Source organism: Nansenia antarctica (assembly GCF_963989245.1).
Source record: "Nansenia antarctica genome assembly, chromosome: 12".
Taxonomy (NCBI): domain Eukaryota; kingdom Metazoa; phylum Chordata; class Actinopteri; order Argentiniformes; family Microstomatidae; genus Nansenia; species Nansenia antarctica.
Window position 1 is genome coordinate 17,022,987 of NC_137682.1, and position 22,426 is coordinate 17,045,412.

The window sequence follows — 22,426 nt, forward strand, 5'->3', positions numbered from 1 at the left end:
ATATAGACAGTAGTAATAAGATATAGACAGAAGTAATAAGATATAGACAGTAGTAATAAGGTATAGATAGTAGTAATAAGATAAGGGGCCGGTTTCACAGACATGGCTTAAGCCTAGTCCTGGACTAAATCACACTTTCAATGTAAAATCTCCATTGAAGATGCTTTTTAGTCCAGGATTAGGCTTAAGCCATGTCTGTGAAACTGGCCCATAGACAGTAGTAATAAGATATAGACAGTAATAATAAAGTATACTCGGGTTATTGGTGCTAGCGATAAGTAGGGTATGCAGTACCACGCGCCACGAGAAGCTAATACCACGAGCCGATATGGGCTCTACATATATAGGGCAATATGAAGTGAGGCCTATCATCTGTAAAATTTTAGCATCTGGCCTGTAGCTCTAGCATTAATAATCTGCCAAATGTAGGACTACTGTACAAACCTTGAATAGGAACGCAAGGTTCCTGGTGGTGCAGTCAACTTCATTTAATTTGTTTGTCTGGCCAGACTTCACAAACACGTAGCTGTCTGACATGCTGACAGGAGACAATGGAACGCGTGTTCCAGCTGTTTTTATAAGGTCCCGGCTTGAGTGATCTCGAGAGATCTCGGTCCAAGATGCCAATTGGCTACCCAACTTTTTTTTTATTTTACCACCCAAAACTTGCTTCCTACTTCAACAATGTCGAATTTGACGCCCTTTGCTGACATTATTTCAAAGATGTTTGAAAGTGGTTATTCAGAGTCTGATATTTCGCGACATCTACAAGTAGAGTGCGGTGTAGAGAGAGGTTCCAGCCGAACCAATATTTTGCGCTTCTGTGCCGAACTCGGCCTGAAAGTGAGAAAGGTCGAACTAGAAGGCGCCGTTGCTTCAGCCGTTCTATATCGTGGAGCTCCGCCCCATAGGGGAGCTCTGCTCCTATTGGTTTACCCGCTACCTAAAGTAGCCAATGACTGAATTTTTCAATGCCTGCGCCCGCCTGGGGTGCTATATAAAGGGGTGTACTTCGCTACCTCATTCTCCCAAAAAGTTCAGCACGGGTTTATATCTGAAGACTGAGAAGGACGACTACTAAGACTGGAGAACCCGCCAGACTTTTCCCTTCAAGATATGGATCGTCCGCCGCCTATGGAGAAGTTCCTCCGGGACGCCTGCCGCTGCGACTTCCGAGCAGCGGAGGACACTTTTCAGCGGAGGAGACTTTTCCCTTCAGCGATGGATCGTCCGCCGCCGACCACGAAGAAGTTCCTCCGGGACACCTGCCGCTGCGATTTCCTAGCAGCGGAGGACAAGCACGACTTCTGCCACGTCTGCCTCGGCCCCGAACATGCCGAGGCGGCGTTGGTCGCCTCCCCCAGCTGCCTCCCCTTCCACCTCCTTTCCGTCGCGGAAAGGCGAAAGGGGATGGCCTGGATCAAGGAGAGCGTTGTCCCCTGGCGGGCGCTATCTCGGGGATGCTATCCGACTCGAATAGCTCTGCCGATGATGCGTCCGGACAGGCCCCAGAGCGGCGTTCTGGGCAGGCACCTCCCCAAGTAGGGATGGTCCCGCCCGCTCAGCCGGCCCTGACACCACGCCGCCCTCACCCAGCTGAGTGGTCGGTGCCGGTGTCAGAATCAGAAAGCTCTGATGAGCTCGGTGCGCAGGCGGCGGCGAATAACATCGCCGTGTTTAACGCCGCCATTGCGAAGATCACCACAGACCGACCCAACGGTCTGTCTGCAGCGGAGGCGGAGTTTCTGAGCAAACTCAGTGCCGCGACGACACGAGGCGGTATTTACATCAAAAACCCCTCCATGTCTATCAAGACCTGGCCCAGCTCATGAGCGTGCGGCCGGTTCTTTGATTATCAGGCATAATAAACCTGCGTCAATAAAGAGCATTGTTACACATAACAAACACTCTTTACAGACGGTAAGTCAGACGGTAAATCCCTAAGGAGGTTTTTCCATGGTATCTACCAGAGCGGAGACCCACCTGCCTTGTCAGAGTGTGGTCGAATCGCTACCGGTTAGAAACGAAGCGGAGACTAGCCCAGCTTACCGGCGTGTGGCCAGCTCTCTGCCTAGCAGACTTACCCCTATCACGACACGAGGCGGTATTTACATCAAAAACCCCTCCATGTCTATTCAAGACCTGGCCCAGCTCATGAGCGTGCGGCCGGTTCTTTGATTATCAGGCATAATAAACCTGCGTCAATAAAGAGCATTGTTTCACATAACAAACACTCTTTACAGACGGTAAGTCAGACGGTAAATCCCTAAGGAGGATTTTCCATGGTATCTACCGGAGCGGAGACCCACCTGCCTTGTCAGAGTGTGGTCGAATCGCTACCGGTTAGAAACGAAGCGGAGACTAGCCCAGCTTACCGGCGTGTGGCCAGCTCTCTGCCTAGCAGACTTACCCCTATCACGACACGAGGCGGTATTTACATCAAAAACCCCTCCATGTCTATCAAGACCTGGCCCAGCTCATGAGCGTGCGGCCGGTTCTTTGATTATCAGGCATAATAAACCTGCGTCAATAAAGAGCATTGTTACACATAACAAACACTCTTTACAGACGGTAAGTCAGACGGTAAATCCCTAAGGAGGATTTTCCATGGTATCTACCGGAGCGGAGACCCACCTGCCTTGTCAGAGTGTGGTCGAATCGCTACCGGTTAGAAACGAAGCGGAGACTAGCCCAGCTTACCGGCGTGTGGCCAGCTCTCTGCCTAGCAGACTTACCCCTATCACGACACGAGGCGGTATTTACATCAAAAACCCCTCCATGTCTATCAAGACCTGGCCCAGCTCATGAGCGTGCGGCCGGTTCTTTGATTATCAGGCATAATAAACCTGCGTCAATAAAGAGCATTGTTACACATAACAAACACTCTTTACAGACGGTAAGTCAGACGGTAAATCCCTAAGGAGGATTTTCCATGGTATCTACCGGAGCGGAGACCCACCTGCCTTGTCAGAGTGTGGTCGAATCGCTACCAGTTAGAAACGAAGCGGAGACTAGCCCAGCTTACCGGCGTGTGGCCAGCTCTCTGCCTAGCGGACTTACCCCTATCACGACACGAGGCGTTATTTACAATCAAAAACCCCTCCATGTCTATCAAGACCTGGCCCAGCTCATGAGCGTGCGGCCGGTTCTTTGATTATCAGGCATAATAAACCTGCGTCAATAAAGAGCATTGTTACACATAACAAACACTCTTTACAGACGGCAGCCCATCCCTTTTCGAAATGACCCCACCTTGGGCTGTGCCATCTCCTCGGTGGGCAGCGGCGGCTGGGGTCATACAGAAATTCAAGCTTTTTCTGTCGACTGCACCACAACAGACGGCCCAGCCGCTGTCGTTGCTTTATGCAGAATGACTAGAAGGGACAGGTATTCTGTCGGGCTGGCTTGACAGGACATTGAGGAGGGGATATGCACTACAGTTCATTCAGCCTCCTCCGCCCTTCAGGGGCGTGAGAGAGACTGTTTTTTGTCCTGCCCGATAAAGACAAGTGCGCTCCGGGAGGAGATTACGAATCTCCTAACAAAGGGCGCAGTGACATTGGTTCCGAGGGACCAGTGGGACATGAGATGGTACTCCCCGTATTTCCTTGTCCCAAAGAATTCGGGAGACATGAGACCCATACTAGATTTCAGGGTCCTCAACGAGAGAGTGGCGAAACGCCCCTTTCGTAGATACCTGAGGGTCGCGTATTTCGTGTGCCAATCACAGAGTGGCACAGGAAATTCCTACGTTTTGTTTTCCAAGGGAAGGTTTACGAGTACACGCGCCTGCCCTTCGGGTACGCGCTTGCTCCTCGTTTTTTCTCCAAATGCGTGCAGACAGCACTCGAACCACTGAGGCGTAACGAGATACGCATAATATGCGGATCTCGACGACCTACTGGTCTTGGCCCAATGCCCAAATCGAGCCATTCGGGACGCAACCTCACTGGTGCAGCGCCTCACTCAGCTGGGGTTAGCTGTAAACTGGACAGAGAGTGCTCCGTGGCCGGCTCAACAGTTTTCCTATCTAGGCATTCAGTTGGATACTGCCGAGATGAGGGCCAGTTTATCGGCACCACGGAGAGCGACACTGACGTCAGCTCCCTGGGTGTGTCGAGTGACAAATACAATCACCGCTCTGTCAAGGATGTCCTTACTAGGACTGAGGTCTGCAGCCCATGTAGTGGTCCCCTTAGGCCTGTTACACATGCGCAGACTGCAGAGGCGGTTCGCACGACTGCGACGGGTTCCAGTGAGAACGCCGTCGCAAGTTGATTGTAATACAGAGATCGGTCAAAACCGACCTGAGCTACTGGAGAGACCCGCGCGTCATCGCGCGCGGAGTCGCCTGAGTTCGCTGAAAGCTCTCCACATTCCAGGTCTGCTCAACGAAGGAGCAGATCTGTTATCACGGGGAGGCCCGAGGGACGACGACTGGAGGTTAGCACCCTCCATTGTGTCGCTGATTTGGGCACGGTTCGGGCAAGCAGAAGTGGTTCTGTTTGCGTCACGGACGAATGCGCAGTGTCGCCTTTGGTTCTTCCTGCGCGAACAGGACAACCCGCCATTGGGAGTCGATACATTCGCACACCACCCATGGCCGAGGGTCCTGTTATACGCGTTCCCACCCCTGACATCTATCCTCCCACTGTTGGCACGAGTGAGGTCAGAGAGGCTAGAGTTAATTCTTGTAGCCCCGGACCGTCCCGGAGCCCCGTGGTTTCCGGAACTGATGGAGATGTTGGTAGAGGGCCCATGGCCCATACCTCATCGACAAGATGCACTCTCTCAAGCCAGAGGCTTGGTGAGGGGGCCGCCTATGATGGGGGGCCCCCTCATGGCCTGGTTACTGAGATGGATTTGTTAGAACGCAGGGGTCTGACAGACGCGGTCATTCAGACCATTCAGAGTGCGCGCGCGCAATCCACTGCAAAGGGATATGCGGCGCGCTGGCGAGTGTTTACACAGTGTGAGGGACAGGACGTTGACCCAGTCTGCTGTCGGGTCGAAACGTTCTTGTGCTTCTTACAGTCGCTGTTTGACAAGGGATTGGCGGCGAGAACTATTAAAGTTTACGCGGCTGTCATCTCAGCTTGTCATGAGGGTTTTGCGACAACGACACTGTTCAGTCATTCGCTGGTTAAGCGTTTTTTGACTGGAGTGTGTAGGCTTAGACGCCCTCGTAGGACTCTAATGCCAAAATGGGACCTGTCGATTGTGCTAGAGGCGCTGTGCGTGCCCCATTCGAACCCATTGACACTGTGTCGTTGCGTTTATTGTCTCTCAAGACGAGTCAGCTCCTCGCCTTGACTACGGCTAAGCGAGTGAGTGATTTATGTGCTCTCTCGACACGGGCAGATTGTTGATCATATCTGATGACAAAACAAAAGCTGTGTTACGCCCTAACCCGGCTTTTATCCCTAAGGTTAATCGTGGGTTTAGGGTTCAGAGCTGTGCTCTGAGCGCCTTTTTTCCTCCTCCTCACGACGGAGAGAGGGAGAGGCGTTTACATTGTCTATGTCCGGTGCGCGCGTTGGCACAATATGTGAAGCGCACGGCAGGACTGAGATCTTCTCCCCAGCTTCTGATCTGCTACGGCGGACAGAAAGCCGGGGCACCACTCTCGAAGCAGAGGCTGTCCCATTGGATTTGCGAGGCTATTAGCCTCGCATACGAATCGAAGGGGCAGCCCGTGCCGACTGGCATTCGGGCTCATTCCACCAGGGGCATGGCCACATCAGTGGCCATTCTCAGGGGAGTGGGAGTGGAGGAGATATGTGAGGCGGCGTCTTGGTCGTCGCCATCACTTTTTGTACGGTATTACTTGAAAGATATTCTTCCTCATCCTTTTCTCATTCTGTCCTCAGTTTTGCTGATGACTGATGTAGTGGGAAGGCACTTGGATTACCCTGGTCATGGGGATCCTATTCAAGTGTTGTCAGGATGAATACGGATGTGCCTGGGGAGGGGACCCTCCTCCAGGACATGTTCCGTTAGATCAACAACCCTACGTGCTCACGTAAGGGTTAGATCAGTGATATTTCTTCCGCATCCTTTTCTCATTCTGTCCTCAGTTTTGCTGATGACTGATGTAGTGGGGAAAGCACTTGGATCACCCTGGTTGGGGATTCTATTCAAGTGCTGTCAGGATGATTACGGATGTGCCTGGGGAGGGGACCCTCCTCCAGGACATGTTCCGTTAGATCTACAACCCTACGTGCTCACGTAAGGGTTAGGTCAGTGATATTCGTCCTCAATCCTTTCTCATTCTGTCCTCAGTTTTGCTGATGACTGATGTTGTGTGAAGGGCACTTGGATTACCCTGGTCATGGGGATTCTATTCAAGTGCTGTCAGGATGAATACGGATGTGCCTGGGGAGGGGACCCTCCTCCAGGACATGTCTGTTAGATCAACAACCCAACGTAAGGGTTAGGTAAGTGATATTTCTTCCTCATCCTTTTCTCACTCTGTCCTCAGTTTGCTGAGGACTGAGGTAGTGGGGATGGCACTTGGATTACCCTGGTTGGGGATGCTATTCAAGTGCTGTCAGGATGATTACGGATGTGCCTGGGGAGGGGACCCTCCTCCAGGACATGTTCCGTTAGATCTACAACCCTGCGTGCTCACGTAAGGGCTAGATCAGTGGAGCAGACTCGTGTGGGTTGGGCCAACTTTTTAAGGTTGTCTTGAACCAACATCAGTGGTCAGCTCCGGGTGCCGCTGAGATTGTTTTACGGATTAATAGTCTCAGTGGGGGTACATTTGGCCTCGTTCGCTCCGCCTAAACCAATAGGAGCAGAGCTCCCCTATGGGGCGGAGCTCCACGATATAGAACGATAGTTATGGAGATAGACTCCAGTTCTATGAGTGGAGCGGAGCCCCATAGGGCTGCTGGCCCACTTCGACTCGTTCAAACCCGGCTGTTTTTGTATGTTTGGGAGAATGAGGTAGCGAAGTACACCCCTTTATATAGCACCCCAGGCGGGCGCAGGCATTGAAAAATTCAGTCATTGGCTACTTTAGGTAGCGGGTAAACCAATAGGAGCAGAGCTCCCCTATGGGGCTCCGCTCCACTCATAGAACTGGAGTCTATCTCCATAACTATCGTATTTGAGGTAGGCCTAGTCTGTCATCAGAGCTGCCAACTTTTCAAAAAGTTATTTTGTTGACGGGGGGGGGGGGGGGGGGTGCGCTCAACTTATTTTGTTGACGGGGGGGGTGGTGGGGGGGGGGGTGCGCTCAACGCCGGGGGCAGGGGGGGACAATTCTGTCAAAACTGATCAATGAGGCCATTCCCAATCAATGTTTGTCGCCACTCCATCTTTATTACCCCAATTTAAATACAAGCCTTTTTGCTCCACATTCTACAGACAGGTCCAACATATGGCAGAAAAATGATGAAGGGGTACCTGTCTACAAAAGGAGTAAATGCTGCAGAGTGCCGCATCGGAAAGGTGTTGAGAGATACCCATCAACCATACAACGAAGCACGTCGTCTAGTAAGTAGGCTATGTACACTAAATAAGTAGATTAATCAATTATACGTATATCATTACTAACATTTAGCTTGTTGTACAGGGTGCCCGTAATTTGAATCCCCAGCTGTATCATGCGGAATACACTGGCCATAAACTGCACTTAGACCAGAACGAAAAGTTGGTGATGTTTGGTGTGACACATGTTTTGGCAGTGGATGGCTATAGCTCCAAGATTGTTGGCCATGCAACCATGCCTGTCAAAAACAATCTTATCATCTATGAAGATGTTTACAGGTAAACACCTACATTTCTGTATAGTAGGCTACTAAAATGCATTTTATTTTAGGCAAAAACAAAAAATGTAAAAATGAAACAGAAATACAGTATAGTGCTGTGTTTGGTGTTATGTAATCCTTTATACATGCAACTCTAGTGATTCATGGTGTTTTACAGGCAGGCTGTTGTCACTGAGGGAATGTGGGACACCGTAAGAGTAGACCATGGTAAAGAGTTCTACTTAACCTTGTATATGCAAGAAAAGCTATGCCAACACCGCCACAACACCGAAAGGCCACCATACCGCCAAACCCCGTCCACAAAAGTATGTTTATTTTCATGTTCCGCACATACTTTTCTGATTTCTCTTGTATTTGGTATACTTGTTTCATCAAACAAGTACATGTACAGTATAGATCTTCCTAGACATATATAGAATACTTTATCCCCTGGCTGTGCCCAGTCCATAGTCTATCAACAAGTATACTTGTTTCATCAACAAGTATATCATCAATAAGTATACCGTGATTCATAATCCTTGTTGTTTTAAGTATACCATATGTGATATACTGTAAAGCGGTTCTTAAACCTTTTTGCTTACTTTGTTTTGTCCAATTAATTTATTTTTTTCTTTTGAATTGAATTGTGTAAAAATATGAAATGTATGTGAAACAATGTTTTCTTTCAGAATCACAAAGTAGAAAGGATGTGGCCAGAGGTCAACAACCGGGTTAATTACTAATTGAAACAGGCTCTGGTCAACATGGTGAATGAGGACATCATTGACATGGACGATTCTCTGGTCCAATACTGCATCTCGAACCTCACCTGTCGAGTCAGCAAAATAGGCCTGGATAGAGTTGTCCAGTCATGGAATGCGCATCCAATTCCAGGTGCATTATATTCACACATCACATCAGCATGAGTAACATGTACAGTATAGATCTTCCTAGACATCTATAGAATACTGTATCCCCTAGTTGTGCCCAGTCCATAGTCTATGGAAAAATGAATAGAGTGAATGTTTGGAATGCGATATTATCCTAATCAGTACATACGGTATTGCTCTGCAGGCAAGGGTGTTCCAAATCAGTTGGCAGGAGGAGGATGCCAGAAAAGGATCAATCCTGACCTGCTGCCAAATGGAGAAGGTGCTGCCCAGATGTACCAGCAAGATGTGGGCTCAATACTGAAGCGAGCATCAGTGTTTGGGGCAGAGCCTTTCTCCAGAGACGACCAGAGACTGCATGCTGAGGAAGAATTCAGAGAACAGTTTCCCGACATCTCTCTGCTTTTTAACCATACTGTTAATGGAGATTATGCTCCATTTCAGGAGGCTGTACTTAAGCTTATAAGTAGTACAAGGAGATGGGCTTGAAGGGGGAGTGTGTGTGTTTGTGTGTGTTTGTGTGCATGCACAAAACATGACCATGAAACCTGATTGGCTGCCAGGCCTGTGTGAACCAGGCCATGGAAACGAGCCCGCACTTAGGTCTGCCATAATCAGACAAAATTGTTACAGTTACTGGGCTATCAGAGGTGCTGGAGGTCATCCACCTACTGAATAAATAAAATACATTACTCTGAGAACACTCAGACAGAACACTCAGACGGAACACTCAGAGAGAACACTCAGACGGAACACTCAGACGGAACACTCAGAGAGAACACTCAGACAGAACACTCAGAGAGAACACTCAGACGGAACACTCAGAGAGAACACTCAGACGGAACACTCAGAGAGAACACTCAGAGAGAACACTCAGAGAGAACACTCAGAGAGAACACTCAGACAGAACACTCAGAGAGAACACTCAGAGAGAACACTCAGAGAGAACACTCACTACAAAATCACAACACTCATAAATCAATGGTCAATTCCAGGTAGGCCCACCTGCATTTTTCTGGATTGTTTTCTTCCGTTGTCACTGGACTGTGTGAATTTGACAGTATTAAAGCACTGACAATTGAGGTGAAATGTGTATATGGGGCGTTTGAGAATGAAAGAATCTCAATCTGCCACACACACATTAAGCGTCAACAAACTCCAACTTAACATCTGATCTAGGACAGGTTTCCCCCATCTGCTGTGGTATTTGTGTTCATGATAATGAAAAACGTACAAACTGACCGTAGAACAGTACTGATTGGCAAATCGTGATGTTAGAATTATAAGGTTCTATCTCCATTTTTGTCCAAATTGAGTTTTTTACATAATCTGATCCATTAGGTGTTTATTAATGCCTGTGTGGTGTTATTTTTAAAATGTAGAAATGTTTTAGTTAGTAATTCATAAAATACAAAGGTTCCATCTCACAAAACATAATGGAATGTAAAAACGTTGACGCTCAATATCTCTGAACTGCCCTAAACGGAGATAGAACCTTATCATTCTAAACGGAGATAGAACCTTATCATTCTAAACTCACGAAATTCTGTTAAACTAGCATTTTGTTCAGGCGTTATCATGGGACTCCTGAATTCAGCTTTAGAAGGAGGGGCTTGGGTCCGCAGATCTCTCTTTCCGCCGTACCCGCCATCTTGCAAGCGAACGGGGGTAAGAACAGCTCCGTGTTAAAACCTCTGAAAACAGTGTAATCTTACAGTTGTTCCGTATAAATATATTGATATCATCGCTGTAAAACACACTCTACGCGTGAGTCGTTAGATCAGCCATTAAAGCCAAGTCTGTATGACTTAAAATGACTTGTTAAGTGAATGGGGATAGCGGCATGGCTCTCCATGTGGGCCCAACGCTGGTAGCGAGCTGTTTAATTCTTACTTACAATGAAACATCACGTGTTTGCAGTTTGTCTCGCAAAATGACTACTGCCAACCATATTCTCAGCGTTATTTCGCTCTGGACAGCCCTGCGGCCATTTCAGTCAACGCTTTGTTGCACCAATGCGCTTAACTATTGTATTGACATCCAAGTAACTTAAGTGTTTGCAACATAATGGATCTTTGCAACATAATGGATCTTAGTTAAATGATCTGATGATCCATGACTGGTCAACTGCGAGTGACCAACGTTTGATTGATCGATCATGTATCTGACAACTTGAAGTGTTCACATGCTAGGGGAGCAAACTAGATGCTAGCTGTATCTGCTCTTAGGTAGCTATTATTCATTGGCATAATCTCCCCATAGCCAGTGTTGCTGCCTAATGACTGTGCTCTGTCTTTCTAGCAGTTTGAGAACATTTACATTGACATTTTGGGCATTTATCAGACGCCTTATTCTAAAGCGACTTACAATCGATACATTTGACTAAGCAAGTGAATCATCAATCCACCAGTTGTAGCAGGAAGAGTAATCTAGCTCAGGCCAGGGGCCATTGACAGTCGACGTGATGGAAGAAAGAGAAGATGTCTAAATCTCGTTTCGTTCTTTCAGTAACCAGGCATCATGACGAACACCAGAGGCAAGAGGAGGGGGACGAGGTATATGTTCAGCAGGGCTTTCCGCAAGCATGGTGAGTTATACATAAGACAATTATTTTGGAAATGTATTTGCTACATCTATCTTGTCGGTGCACTGCATTCCCACCTCGATCTCGTTTAAATAACGTGTTACGTGTCGTCCATGATTGAAACTAACCATTCGCTTTATCTTACAGGCCCCATTCCTCTGTCCACCTACATGCGAATCTACAAAAAGGGAGATATCGTTGACATCAAGGTAGGTTTCACATTTTATTTCAACCTACAAATCTAAAATGGCCTGCATAGGCTATCACAACATGACCTATTGTGATTTGATAACATACAATTCTCAATGTCTCTCCTTCCTCAGGGCACAGGAACCATCCAGAAAGGAATGCCTCATAAGTGTTACCATGGCAAGACAGGGAGGGTGTACAATGTAACCCAGCATGCTGTTGGCATCATTGTCAACAAGCAGGTCAAGTAAGTACAAGAGATTGTAGGAGGAATGTAATTCAGCCATTTTGTCTAGACCATGTGATTTGTTCATTTAGCTTGTTCACGAACTGAATACAAATGCACTCGATAGTCTCCTTCTAATTGCACTACAGTCCACAGCCATCTCATCATGATGGGCTATCTATGAACATGCGTCAAAACCCCACTTTCACTTTGCCACCCGGGCTGTCCTGTGTCCTAAGTGGTCATTCACGTGGGGGACAATATTTGTCATGAGACGCCTAAAGTCACACCTGTTTGACCACGGGTTGTTCACAAGACGACACTTGATGTGATAAATGGTTTACCTAGTTGCGTGATATTCCACCCAAAGCTAATGCGTACACCACGTCGGGTTGTGAAGTCAATGAGTCTTCCATTCATTTGTGATCTAGCCTAAACTCTTCATCTCCCCCTGCAGGGGTAAGATCCTGGCCAAGAGGATCAACGTGCGTATTGAGCACGTGAAGCACTCTAAGAGCAGGGACAGCTTCCTGCAGCGCGTCAAGCTGAACGAGAAGCTGAAGGTGGAGGCCAAGCTGAAGGGCACCTGGGTGGAGCTGAAACGCCAGGTATGCACCTTTTTATTATATTTTTAATATATTTTTAGGGAATTTCTGCTTTTATTGCAATAGAGATATTAGAGATTTACAGGCAGGATGGGTGAGAGAGAGGAGGGATAACATGCAAGATATGACGGTTGGAATCAAACCAGGAACCATGCGATGATATGGTATGTGCATTAGTGTGGTGTACCACTAGGCACCCCCCAGGTTCACCTTAACCTAGCCTACACAGCTGGTCCATTTTATACAGGTGGTCACCAGTTCTAGTCCTGGGGGGAGCTACAGGGTGTGCACTTTTGCTTCAACCCAGAACTAACACAAAATCAACTTAATATGATTCTGGATTAATTGAGACCGCATACCCAGTAGGTTTCTCAGAGCAGGGATGGTGAACACACCATTCTACATGCACCCTGTTGTTTAGAAACCACAGTTGAAAGCTTGGCCTGGTCATGTATAATTGAACGATGTTGATGCGGTTATCACCTGTGCTTCTAATGCGGCCGTTGAGTGTCACTCACCTGTTGTTCTTTGTTCGGGGTCCCTTTGTGTGGGGTCCCTCGGGGGAGGGAGGTGGGGGAACCACGGCTTTGCACTGGTGGGCAAACTGGATAGTAGTCGCTCTACAACTAGAGGGCTGCAGGGGAATTTTTTCCCGGATGCACAGCGAACAGGTTTTTTACCCCTGCCTCCTACCGACACTGGAACCTGGACACTGAACACTGAACATTACACTACACTGGACAATACACTGAACACTGAGCACTTTAGTTAGTTTAATGTTGGTTGTTGTTGAATGTAATGTCTTAAATGTCTGATTGTTTGATTAATTGATTGTATACACGGTGTTGCGTTTTTATAAAAACCAATAAAAAACACCTGTTCTTTGTTCCCCCCCTCCTTCTCAATCTTACTCCACCTGCCCCCCCCCTCCCCCTGCTCTCTGTAGCCCAAGGCTCCTCGTGAGGCCCGCTTCGTCAGCACCAAGAACAATGAGCCCCAGCTGCTGGAGCCCATCCCCTATGAGTTCATGGCCTAAATGTGGACAAAATAAAACTGTTTATACACACACTCACTGTCTGTACCACTGTCTTGTTTTTACACACACACCAACTCAGATGTTATCATCCCTTCACAAGTTTCAGGACTTTTAGGGGGAGACTAAGCTGATATTAAGAGTTTATGGGTGACATTTGAGGGGAGGTAGCTATTCAGTGAGTGTTTGGGTTGGTGTTACTGTTTCTCAGTGATGGTTGTCCTTTGATCACTGACTGAGTAAAGGTAAAACACAATTCTAGTTCACAGGTGGAGTGACTCACACCAGTCTGCCCAAAATAATTTGTTTGAATTGATTCCAGTAATGCATATAGGTTGACACTAGTCAGTCCCGACAGTCCAAAACTATGTTGCATTGAATAGATTCAGAATATTGCATGTAATGTTAATATTTTACACATTGTATTTAGTTCTCTGTAATGAATTAGATATGGGATTGTTATTGATGTACATGCCTGCAATAATGTGAGATTTGCACCGTACTCAATTAAACACTGGGAATGTTTTCTCCTAGACCAGTGGTCCTCAAACCCCTCCTCTGGGACCCCCAGCCGCTCCACATATTTGATCTGTTCCACCACCAGCACACCTGATTCAACTAATAAAGTACTGACTAGTTGAGTCAGGTGCGCTGGTGGTGGAACAGATCAAATAATGTGGAGCAGCTGGGGGTCCCTGAGGAGAGGTTTGAGAACCACTGTCCTAGATCTACATAAAGCAGGCCAGTAGAGGGCAGTGTGCACCAGGATAAGTGCCATGCACTGGAGTTGCAGAGATTACTGTGTGTTTGTTTCTGTAGGGACCACCCCTGTCCTATGTTGATGTGTGCTGTTTAATCAGTGGAGGCTGACTGGGTATTTGACAAATATGTTATCTCATCCCACCTCAGTACTTGCCCAATATTTACTCCAATTACGTCCAGTTTACAAAGATAGGGTCAGAGCTGGGGGACAGGGTGTGAGAGAGAGAGATGGACAGACAGGGTGAACTTACTCTGAGTGTGAAGAACTTTTCAGACAAATGCCAAATAGATCTGGGTAGAGCAAATTCACTCACTTTCTCCAACCATGTGAATCCTGAAGAAGGTCAATTCTTATTTAAGCATATACATATATTACCTACATAGGAAGTCATTTTAAACTATAGATAGCACAAACAGCCTGGAAAATAGTGGGACAGGAGTAATGACGAAGGTGTATCAGGTGGAACATAACCTTGTCCCCAGGTTGTTGTGTCTGGGAACAATATTACACTTTAACCATAACCCTCTAGTCTACTGTAGTACCCTACATAAGATCACAACACAACACTGTTATCCCTGGTCTGTTACCCCTGGTCTGTTACCCCTGGTCTGTTATCCCTGGTCTGTTACCCCTGGTCTGTTACCCCTGGTCTGTTATCCCTGGTCTGTTACCCCTGGTCTGTTACCCCTGGTCTGTTATCCCTGGTCTGTTACCCCTGGTCTGTTACCCTGGTCTGTTACCCCTGGTCTGTTACCCCTGGTCTGTTACCCTGGTCTGTTACCCTGGCCTGTTACCCTGGTCTGTTACCCTGGTCTGTTACCCCTGGTCTGTTACCCCTGGTCTGTTACCCTGGTCTGTTACCCCTGGTCTGTTACCCCTGGTCTGTTACCCTGGTCTGTTACCCCTGGTCTGTTACCCCTGGTCTGTTACCCTGGTCTGTTACCCCTGGTCCTCTGTTACCCCTGGTCTGTTACCCCTGGTCTGTTACCCTGGTCTGTTACCCCTGGCCCTCTATTACCCCTGGTCTGTTACCCCTGGTCTGTTACCCCTGGCCCTCTATTACCCCTGGTCTGTTACCCTGGTCTGTTACCCCTGGTCTGTTACCCCTGGCCTGTCACCCCTGGTCTGTTACCTCTGGTCTGCCCCAGAAAGGTCAGAGGGTCGATCTTCCTTATCAGACCTGTATAATAAGTGTCCAACAACCTAAATTAACATGGATACAGGACTCACAGGAACTCACAATCAATGCAATCAATCAGTAGATGACATCCAAAGCCATGGTTATTGATCAGTATTGACTGCGTTGAGGTCTGAATATCAAGATAACATCCGACCGTGTCAGGAATCTTTTGTGTGCATAATATTGTGTATGCGGGGTTAAAGAAGAAGTGTGAGTTAGAGCTCAACTTGTACCCTGTACTGCCAAATCAAATCTATCCACATAGATGTAAAAAGGGAATTGCTTAACCTAAGGCTGAAAACCCAACATAAGGATATCCACTGCACTGCCATATCAAGAGTTGGAGCTGCTGGGTCATTTTTTTAATACGGTGCCTTTTCCGTCCCCAGTACTAAATCATGTTGTATTTTGTCTAAATTTGGACAAATACTAATTCCATTAGGTTTTTCATGTACAGTCAATTGTTATTTATTATGAATGCAATGATATGGGCTTCTAAGTTGTCGTTTACTAAATTTTAAAAGCTTTGGTTAAAGATGTAAATTGGATTTTGCATGGGATTTGGGATGTCCCCAGTGTTGTTCATTCAACTTCAATCCAAAAAAAGAACTATTAAAAACATATACATTTCCAAATATGTTATTATTATTTCATTTTCCTGATCAATATCTATTGAAATCAAATATAGTTTTTATCAAATTTTTTAAATTTTGTACAGAACATTAAGGTTTTGCTTACAATATTGCTTGTCCCTGCGATCACTGTCCACCCTGTTATGCTGTGTTAATGTCCCTTTTAAAAGAAAACCATATTTCTCAATCACATCACTCTCATGAGGTGACATCACATCAGTGGAGGGGATTTCAAAAGTTATGAAGTCCAAATGGCACCGTATAAAAAAAATGACCCTGCTGTGTTTGTGTGTGTGTGTGTGTGTGTGTGTGTGTGTGTGTGTGTGTGTGTCTGTGTGTGTGTGTGTGTGTGTGTGTGTGTGAATCTGCTCTCACAGACAGAATGGGCCTTCATCTGGAGCTCTGACTCATCCGAGTTACTGATTGAAGGAGGAAAAAGTAAACACTCAGAGAGAGAGAGAGAGAACGAGGGAGTAGGAGAGCGAGCGAGGAGACATGACTTGTGGATAAAAGCAGCGGAGCACTATGAGCTCCTTAATCACACTCGTTTGACACACACAGATTGAGTCTGTCAGCTCACCCAGCAGCCATATCGACCCTGTGTGTTACACATTAACCACACACGCCACACACACACACACACACACACACACACACAGAGCTGATGCAAGGAGGGGGACTAGCAAACACAAGCATGATATGATATGGAGACAAGACATTGGGTTGTAATGTGTATCTGCTTCTTACACAATCCTCATTGACTCAAAACAAACCCTCTTGCAGTCTTTGTTTATCCTTGTTCAAGCACACCTACGCTCTTTGTCAAGATTGTAGTAAGAGTAGTAAGGGGGCTACCATTGAGTCAATTATGGTATATTTGCATCTGTAATGCAAGGTAGGTGTGTGTGTGAGTGTGTGTGTGTGTGCTTGGGGCGGGGGGAGTTTGACAATAGATCTAGGAAATCCCAGGCCAAACACAGAGCACACACTGTGTCTAGGTGGAGAGATACTGACTCTAGATGGTGGTTATCAGTGGAGACCATGGCCATACACAGATACTGAGCCAGCTCTATTGATCCTGTCCCTGACAATGGGCGACCGGATGGGGAGGGGAAGGGCCTGATAACCATGTCCACCGACCCAGGCCTCGTGACCTGAAGCGTGGGAGGGAGCAGAGGTAACGCCCTGGGCTTCTCAATAGGCCTCATTCAGAAAAGTCAATTCACACATGAGATCATGGCATCGGCATCGAAGGTTGGTTTGTATGATTGTCAACATGTCTCTCTTCACTAAAACGTCTGATATCTGTTTTGCACTGGGTTCAAATATTTCTGTTGGTTTCAGAGGTCAGTACATTTACTGAGACAGTGTAGAATCAGCACTCTCTTGTGGAGTGTTGAACTGTCTTTTGTAATGGGCGAGATGGGTGTGTGAAGATCACACTGGGACAGAGTACGAGACTGCAGACGTTTCCTGACAACTATAAATCACACCTATCAGAGAACACTCTGAGGGAGGTTGATAAGACCCCGATTAGAGCAGTAAATTCCAATGTGTGTGTGATGAATGGAGACAGACAGTCGCTCGGCTCAGACTACACACACGTGCGCACAAGCATGCACAGGAGCGCACACACACACACACCTGCACTCACACACACACACACACACACACACACACACACACACACACATACACACACACACACACACACACACACATACACCTGCACTCACACACACACACACACACACACACACACACACACACACACACACACACAGCAGGTAAAACACAAGCTGTAAAGAGCCTGGATGACAGTTTTAAAGCCAACATCAATCATTGTGTAAGACCAAGCCCTGCTGCTCCTGTAGCGGACATGATCAATGGCAATTTTGAACTGACCAATCGCGTATCCTCCAATTCATCTAGAAAATCTGAGATCCAGAAACTTGAAGAGAGGCCCATTTTCTGTACATCTAGGGCCGGTTTCATAGATAAGGCTTAAACCTAATCTGTAAAAAAAATAAAAAGATTTGACATTGAAAGTGTGATTTAGTCCAGGACTAGGCTTATGCCTTGTCTGTGAAACTGGCTCCTAGTGAATCATTCATTTCCAGTGCTACACATGCTGTCCCAATCCCCCTAACAGGAATAAACCATAATTATTCAAAAGTGATGTGAAAAGGCTCGAAACAGCACACCTTCTTAATGATGATTTAATTCATTAAGAAGGTGTACTTTGTCATGCTATTTATTATTTAATAGTATCTAGACTATGAGACAGAAAAGGTTTCAACTAATGCAGCTTGCATTCAAGCAACAAAAGCTTCCCATTATGTAGGCCTATAGCCCAGTTTTGATTGCCTATCAGGACTGAACACCCCTGTCGAATCCCTTAGTGGTATCACCCAATAAGATAAATCATACACAGGTGTGTCATTTGTGGTAGGTCAGTAATTGTCCTGCCCCTATGTATTGTGGGTCTTTACACCCTTGTTGTTCGAGATGGGTGAAAGAATACAAGATCCAAAAGGCTATACTTGTTCATTTGAAAATTGCAAAGCCACCTATAATAAATCATGGAAATTAGAGGCCCATATTTGCAAACACACATGTTTGGTGAGTAGCCTATTCTGTCCTGATGACTCAGAGATATCAGATCCATGGTCCTAAATAACTTATGTTTTTGCAAGATCACAAGGTTTTTATTTTTTTAAGTTCATTGGTAGAGAGACATTGGTTCTTGGTGCTCTGTGCTTTTGTGTGTGGGTGTGTGGGTGGGCACGTGTACTGGGCATATGGGGCAATGGGGCATTGATGTTTTTTGAATTGGAAACCTTCTTTGTGATGTTTCTCTTGATCAGAAACCCTTCTCATGTGATCACTGTGACAAGAGCTTCTGCACCCGCTACAAACTCACTAGACACCAGCTGAGCCACAGTGGAGAAAAGCCGTACAAGCAAGTCTATAGGGAACATTTAACTGCATGTTTTCTGAGGAGGGGGGGCATACAGCATGTTTGCTTTATTCTCCTCTATCCATTTAGCTAACAAAGCTGTGATTGCCCCTCGGTCCGTGGGTTGGTGTCTCCAGGTGTCAGGCTCCAGGATGCTCCGAGGCCTTCGTCACACAGGGCAGCATGAAGAACCACGTGGCCCGCGTTCACCACCACCAGGAAAGGCTCTATAAGGTAAGTCAAGCCATGTGTGTCTTTTAGTAGCTTCCTTTCCTTGTCTCCTGAGATCTGAACACGTACGTCAAGGACAGGAGATGGAGGTCAAATTGTGCTGTGATGAGCAGGGGTCTGGAGGATAGTACTGGACTACCACTGTTAGTGGCTGGTGAGATGCTGTGTTTTTAGAATTGTCTGTGTTTCAGTGTGCCCATCAGGGCTGTGGGAAAGAGTTCCACAAGAAGAACCAACTGAACACACACAAGTGTGAGCACACACAGCTGCAGCCCTTTCAGTGAGTATGACGACGTGTGTACGTTCACACTCGCATTTAAATTTTTAGCATTTAGCAGGTGGCTTCGTCCAAAGAGACTTAAAACAAATACATTTGTCTAAGGCTACGTTCACACTGCAGTGAAATGTGACCCAAATCCGATTTTTTTGGCCGACACGCGACTCAGGTCTTACTTCTCGATCTTTTCAGTTTGTAAAGCGTCTTTGAGTGTCTAGAAAAGCGCTATATAAGTCTAATGTATTATTATTATTATTATTATTATTATTGTAAACAGTGCGCTGTCCTTCTGCACATGCGGGTCTGTTCAGGGCCGTGGAATGTTCACACGGGAGTCATTGTAGGCCTAGGTCAAATATAGGTCACATTTTAAAAGTAATGTGAACTGCCAAACAAAACAATCGGAATTGAGCATCAAGACCTGCAGTGTGAACGTAGCCTAAGTGAATCATCTATCCATCAGTCATCATAAGAAACAGTAACACACAGTGTTCCTGTTATACCAGATTATGACCTAGTACACCATCAGGATGATCTCTCGCTCAAGGCATTCTCCCTTCTCTGACAGGTGTAACTTCGAGGGCTGTAATCAACAATTCACCACTTCTAGGAAACTGAAGCACCATGAGAAAGTCCATCAAGGTGAGTTCCTTCCTACACCATTCATCTCTGTGCTCACATAGGGACTAATATGGAGATGTGCCAATTGTTGTGGTATTAACCTAGCAACAATACTTTCATTGGCTACAGAATGAAACATCATAATTGATGTATTTTTGGAGAATAAAGTCACCCGTGGCACTCTAGAATGTTGTCCATTTTGGGCGATGTCCCCTTCACGCTCAGAGCTAAATGAGTTGATGTCTCTTTTGCTCGGCCTCATATCCCAGGTTACCCCTGTGCTCAGGACGATTGTCCTTTTCAGGCGAAGACCTGGACGCTCTACCAGAAACACAGGAGGGCTGAACACAAAGGTATGTATGCCTTCACACCACCACCCTCCTTCTAGTCTTGCTCCTCTGTTTCCTGGTGTTGACTGTTAAACTACTTCCAACTCTGCTAAAAAAACAAAAAAACATGCTTGCACTAATAACGAATCGTCAAGTTGTAAACGTTTGCCGTGACATGAATTTGTATATTATTGAGGTTGTGATCTGAAGCATATACTGAAGTACTGTGCCTTGTCTGATGGTGAAAAGTGTGCTGTGGTGAGTTTCCCAGCTGTGTGCGTGTGTGTGTGTTCGTTCAGTCATGCTGCCATGTGATGGCTGCAAGAGGTGGTTCCCAAATGCCTGGTTCTTGCGGTGGCACCAGTGGCGGGTCCACACAGGGGAGAAGAAGGTTCTTCAGTGTTCCAAAGATGGCTGTAAGACCACCTTCACCACCCGCTTCAACCTGGAGAACCATGTCATGGACGTCCACGAGAACAAGAGGGCCTTCGGCTGTGCTCTCCAAGGCTGCGGGAAGAGCTTTGCTATGGAGGTGAACTCTCCTAACCTGACTCCTGACCTGTGCTTTTATTCTCTTGAGAGGCTTGGGTAAGAACAATGTTCCAGCTCCTTTCCCGCAGACAGTCATTCAGGGAGGTCTGGTCCAGAAGTCGTTTGTCTTGATGGCAGAGACTCTCCTCTCAGCAAGAAGTGAGGGCGTGTTTTTGCCACAAGCTGCCATGTTGATCTGACTATTCTCAGTGTTTGCTTAAAAATCTGCCTCTCTGCAGAATGCAGGTGGATTGATGGTTCACTGACTTCTTCCCAAAGACCTCCTCCTGCCCACTACCTCCTGTACAGTTTCTCTACTATAAATAAAATAGTCATAATTCTTCCTTCTTCTAGCATGGTAACTGCCAATGCAATGGCCCCTGGTCATAGCATGATTACTTTTTTTCTTACGATGACTGATGGATAAAGAAAAATGTTTGGATAAAGCCGTCTGCTAAATGCCAAAAATGTAAATGCTTGAATTTAATAATTTTAATTTTGCCATTTAGCAGACGCTTTTATCCAAAGCGACTTACAATTACGAATTACAGGGACAGTCCCCCTGGAGTAACTGAGGGCTAAGTGCCTTACTCAAGGGCAAACTAGTAGTGGTGTGGTTTCAAGCGGGATTTGAACTCACAACCTTCCGATCGTAAGTCCAACACACTATCCACTAGACCACCACTACCCCCCTTGATCCAGTGGGGCGGAGTGTTTCTGTGAGTGAATGTTAAACTGAACTTCTTCTCCTCATTAGGAGAGTTTGAGAAGACATGGAGTCGTGCATGACCCAGCAAGGAGGAAACTGGAGGTAAATGATTTGGTACTGTTGGGCAAAACGGAAGACAAATTGGATCTGTTGAGTTATCGGCTCAAGTTTTACATTTTTTTTTATTTGTTTGTGTTATCTTATGAACCCATTTCTCTCTGTAGAAACCACGCCCTAAGAAGACCAGCGTGTCAAAGTCAGGGACCAAGTCCACACAGGCACAGACCAGAAGACTGGCATTCAAGCTAAACAACACCAGCCTGGCTGACAACTTTTTGTTTTTTTGACAACTTGGTAAAAAAAACGTTACACTGGTCCATCACTATCTTGGATGTGTTCTGAACGGCGGACCATATAATTCACTCCATATTCACGCTTTTGTTCAGTTTTGAGGAGCAAAAATGTTTTTGTTTAACAACCACTTGTGAAATAAACCTTCACTGCTGCAGCTGTGTATTCATTTTCTGAACTAGACAACTTAAAACAGTGTGTGCACTAAATTAGGTATTTCCTGTTCTATATTCAGTTGTAGAAAAATTCAGATCCATATGAATGAATGAATGAATGAATGAATATACAGAGACACAAACATGGAAAAGCAAAAAATACAGGCAATTTTGTTTTCCACTGTGGGAAAGCTTTATTAAACAAACAGAACACACATTCACACACATGTATAAAACCCCAGCGGAGCGGACGTCTGGTCGTCACGGTGATGAGGCCTAAGGCTGCGTCCAGGGGGCGTTTCCCACCCCGAGAGTGTGGCAGGTTTCCAGTAAGGCCCAGGGATTAATTCAGCTGGACGCAACGGCTACAATATTGTAGATAGAAATATAGGTTATAGAGTTGA

General features: G+C 46.3%; 2 protein-coding genes across 2 annotated transcripts; both read left to right on the forward strand.

The window, feature by feature from the left end:
- Positions 1–10,282: 10,282 nt before the first annotated feature.
- Positions 10,283–13,323, forward strand: rpl21 (ribosomal protein L21). Its single transcript, XM_080542780.1, has 6 exons — positions 10,283–10,315; positions 11,156–11,234; positions 11,379–11,440; positions 11,555–11,667; positions 12,104–12,254; positions 13,198–13,323. Exons 2-6 carry the CDS (start codon positions 11,168–11,170, stop codon positions 13,285–13,287), a joined length of 483 nt encoding a protein of 160 aa, XP_080398906.1. The 5' UTR covers positions 10,283–10,315; positions 11,156–11,167; the 3' UTR covers positions 13,288–13,323.
- Positions 13,324–18,367: 5,044 nt separating this feature from the next.
- On the forward strand, positions 18,368–21,863 carry gtf3ab (general transcription factor IIIA, b; the record flags this gene model as incomplete). The annotated part of the gene is made up of 9 exons (XM_080543593.1): positions 18,368–18,481; positions 18,727–18,815; positions 18,956–19,052; positions 19,253–19,329; positions 19,895–19,968; positions 20,217–20,300; positions 20,576–20,808; positions 21,565–21,618; positions 21,741–21,863. The coding sequence occupies 9 exons, from the start codon at positions 18,368–18,370 to the stop codon at positions 21,861–21,863; spliced, it is 945 nt and encodes a 314-aa protein (XP_080399719.1).
- Positions 21,864–22,426: the final 563 nt, after the last annotated feature.

What these genes read in the sequence shown, in the direction of transcription:
- rpl21 (XM_080542780.1), top strand. Translation starts at nt 11,168, where the DNA reads ATGACGAACACCAGAGGCAAGAGGAGGGGGACGAGGTATATGTTCAGC. An exon ending in GAGATATCGTTGACATCAAG is followed by an intron (nt 11,441 to 11,554) that starts GTAGGTTTCACA and finishes CTCCTTCCTCAG; the next exon opens with GGCACAGGAACCATCCAGAA. An exon ending in ATTGTCAACAAGCAGGTCAA is followed by an intron (nt 11,668 to 12,103) that starts GTAAGTACAAGA and finishes CTCCCCCTGCAG; the next exon opens with GGGTAAGATCCTGGCCAAGA.